At 36.0% G+C, this 2,157-nt stretch overlaps 1 protein-coding gene across 1 annotated transcript; it reads left to right on the top strand.

Moving 5' to 3' along the window:
- The first annotated feature begins 351 nt into the window (after positions 1-351).
- Positions 352-1,293, top strand: LOC141494781 (olfactory receptor 13D1-like). Its single transcript, XM_074195977.1, has one exon. It carries the CDS (start codon positions 352-354, stop codon positions 1,291-1,293), a length of 942 nt encoding a protein of 313 aa, XP_074052078.1.
- The last annotated feature ends 864 nt before the right edge of the window (positions 1,294-2,157 follow it).

Here is a 2,157-nt window from a genome sequence, read left to right on the forward strand (position 1 = left end):
CTGAGTCTATGAGGTATTCAACTGTTTAAGCAAGTAGAACTCGATCTGCCACTCCAAAGGGGAAAAAAGTTGTCCAGAAGTGATGGTTGGGAAAAGGTATCTGATTAAGCCTCAAAGTTTCTTTGAGGAGAAGGTTTACTAATAAAACAAGGTTCCCTGGAAGTTTGTTCCTGAACATGATTTGTGGGAGAGAATTCTAAGTGCAAATTTTGTTTAGGAGGCACAAATTTGAAAAATATACTCCAGAAATTTGATTTGGAAAAGTAAATTGCATTTTAACTTTTTTAGTTAGATAAACATTTTTTTTATTTTGTATCTAATATAAAATAGTGCAGGAAGAAGAGAGGATAAATGGAAAATCAAAACCAAACATTGATAAATGTGTTTTTTCTTCATGGTCTTGCTGCTTACCCCATATTTCACTTTTTTTTCTTTCTTTTATCCCTTATCATGTATATTATAATACTATTGGGCAATAATTTCCTCATTACAATCATCAGTCTGGACTCTCACCTCCATACTCCGATGTATTTCTTCCTCAGTAACCTCTCCTTCCTAGACATCTGCTACACATCTTCTTCTGTTCCACTGATACTTGTGAACTTCCTCTCAGTTGAAAAATCCATTTCCTTTGTGGGATGTGGAGCACAAATGTTCTTCTCTCTTGCATTGGGATCTACAGAGTGTGTGCTCCTCACTGTGATGTCATATGACCGATATGTGGCAATTTGTAGGCCATTGATGTACCCTATCATCATGAACAAGGAGCTTTGTGGATGGATGGCAGCCAGTTCCTGGTTGACAGGTGTGATAAATTCACTGGTACAAACAGTCCTTGTTATGAGGTTGCCTTTTTGTGGGAAAAATGTCATTGATTATCTCACATGTGAGATCCTGGCTGTGTTGAAACTAGTATGCACAGATATTTCCCTCAATGTAATCATTATGGTTGTATCAAATATCATCTTACTTGTTATTCCAGTATTGCTAATAATCATCTCCTATGCCTTCATTCTTTTTACAATTCTGAGGATCAATTCCGCAGAGGGAAGGAAAAAAGCCTTTTCTACCTGTTCAGCTCATCTAACTGTAGTGACTATGTTTTATGGGACCATTCTCTTCATGTATATGAAGCCCAAGTCCAAAGACTCCCATGCAACTGATGAGCTGATTGCTCTCTTCTATGCTGTGGTCATTCCCATGCTGAATCCCATCATTTATAGTCTGAGGAATAAGGATGTAAAAGCTGCTGTGAAAAAGCTGAGCAAAAGTATTTTCTCACAGACAACATGAGAAGTTGGAGTGTATCAAAAAATGAGACAAAATTTCAGAATCAATATTTCAAAATCAATATTTGGTGAATATATGAGTTTGATTCTCTCTAGTCTTACCCCTCATCCCAGTCAACTCTAAGGAAGTATAATTATGAAAATTAGTTGATATCAAAGAAATATAACCATCTGTTTCCTATGTTTCCAGAGATGAAAAGGTAGGACAGCAAACTTCATGGAACATGAAAAATATCACATGAAAATAAGGGGAAGTTTCTAACTGGAGAAATTCCTCTATTATCTCATTGCACTATATACATTATTTTCTTCCACATAAGAAGTCCTCCACAAAAATTAGAAAGCATCATGATCCAATAGAAAGAGTATATATAACTTGCAATCTCAGAGCCTGAACTCAAAAAAAAATCTTTTAATTCCCTTGGACAAGTCATTTAATCTCTCCTGGCCTCAATTTTCTCATATATAAAATGAGCTATTTAAAATAGGTGATCTCTAAGTTCTCTTCCAATAATGAAATAATAATCCTATGTTTCACTTCAGTTAAGTTGGGTTCACTAGATTAAATATTCACTATATTCACATCTGTCTCAAGGAGATGGAAGCTAAAGATTGAAGACCTACTGTTTTAGAAGGAAATTTCCCAGTAGCCTCCTCCAATAATAATGTTTTTTTTTCCTTCATTCTCAAAGACCATGACTTAAGGGAGGTGATGCCATGACAAACACATGAATTGGATTTGGGTCCAGTGGCCAGATATGAATCAGGATTAAGTGACTTACCTAAGGTCACACAGTTAGAAAATGTATGAAGCTAGATTTGAACTCCTGTCCTCCTGACTCCAAGGTCAGTGCTCTATCCACTGTAC

This window comes from Macrotis lagotis, chromosome 8 (genome assembly GCF_037893015.1).
Source record: "Macrotis lagotis isolate mMagLag1 chromosome 8, bilby.v1.9.chrom.fasta, whole genome shotgun sequence".
In the NCBI taxonomy this organism is placed as follows: Eukaryota; Metazoa; Chordata; class Mammalia; order Peramelemorphia; family Peramelidae; genus Macrotis; species Macrotis lagotis.

Bases quoted from the DNA above. Each gene is read 5' to 3' on its own strand.
- LOC141494781 (XM_074195977.1), top strand. From the start codon at position 352: ATGGAAAATCAAAACCAAACATTGATAAATGTGTTTTTTCTTCATGGT.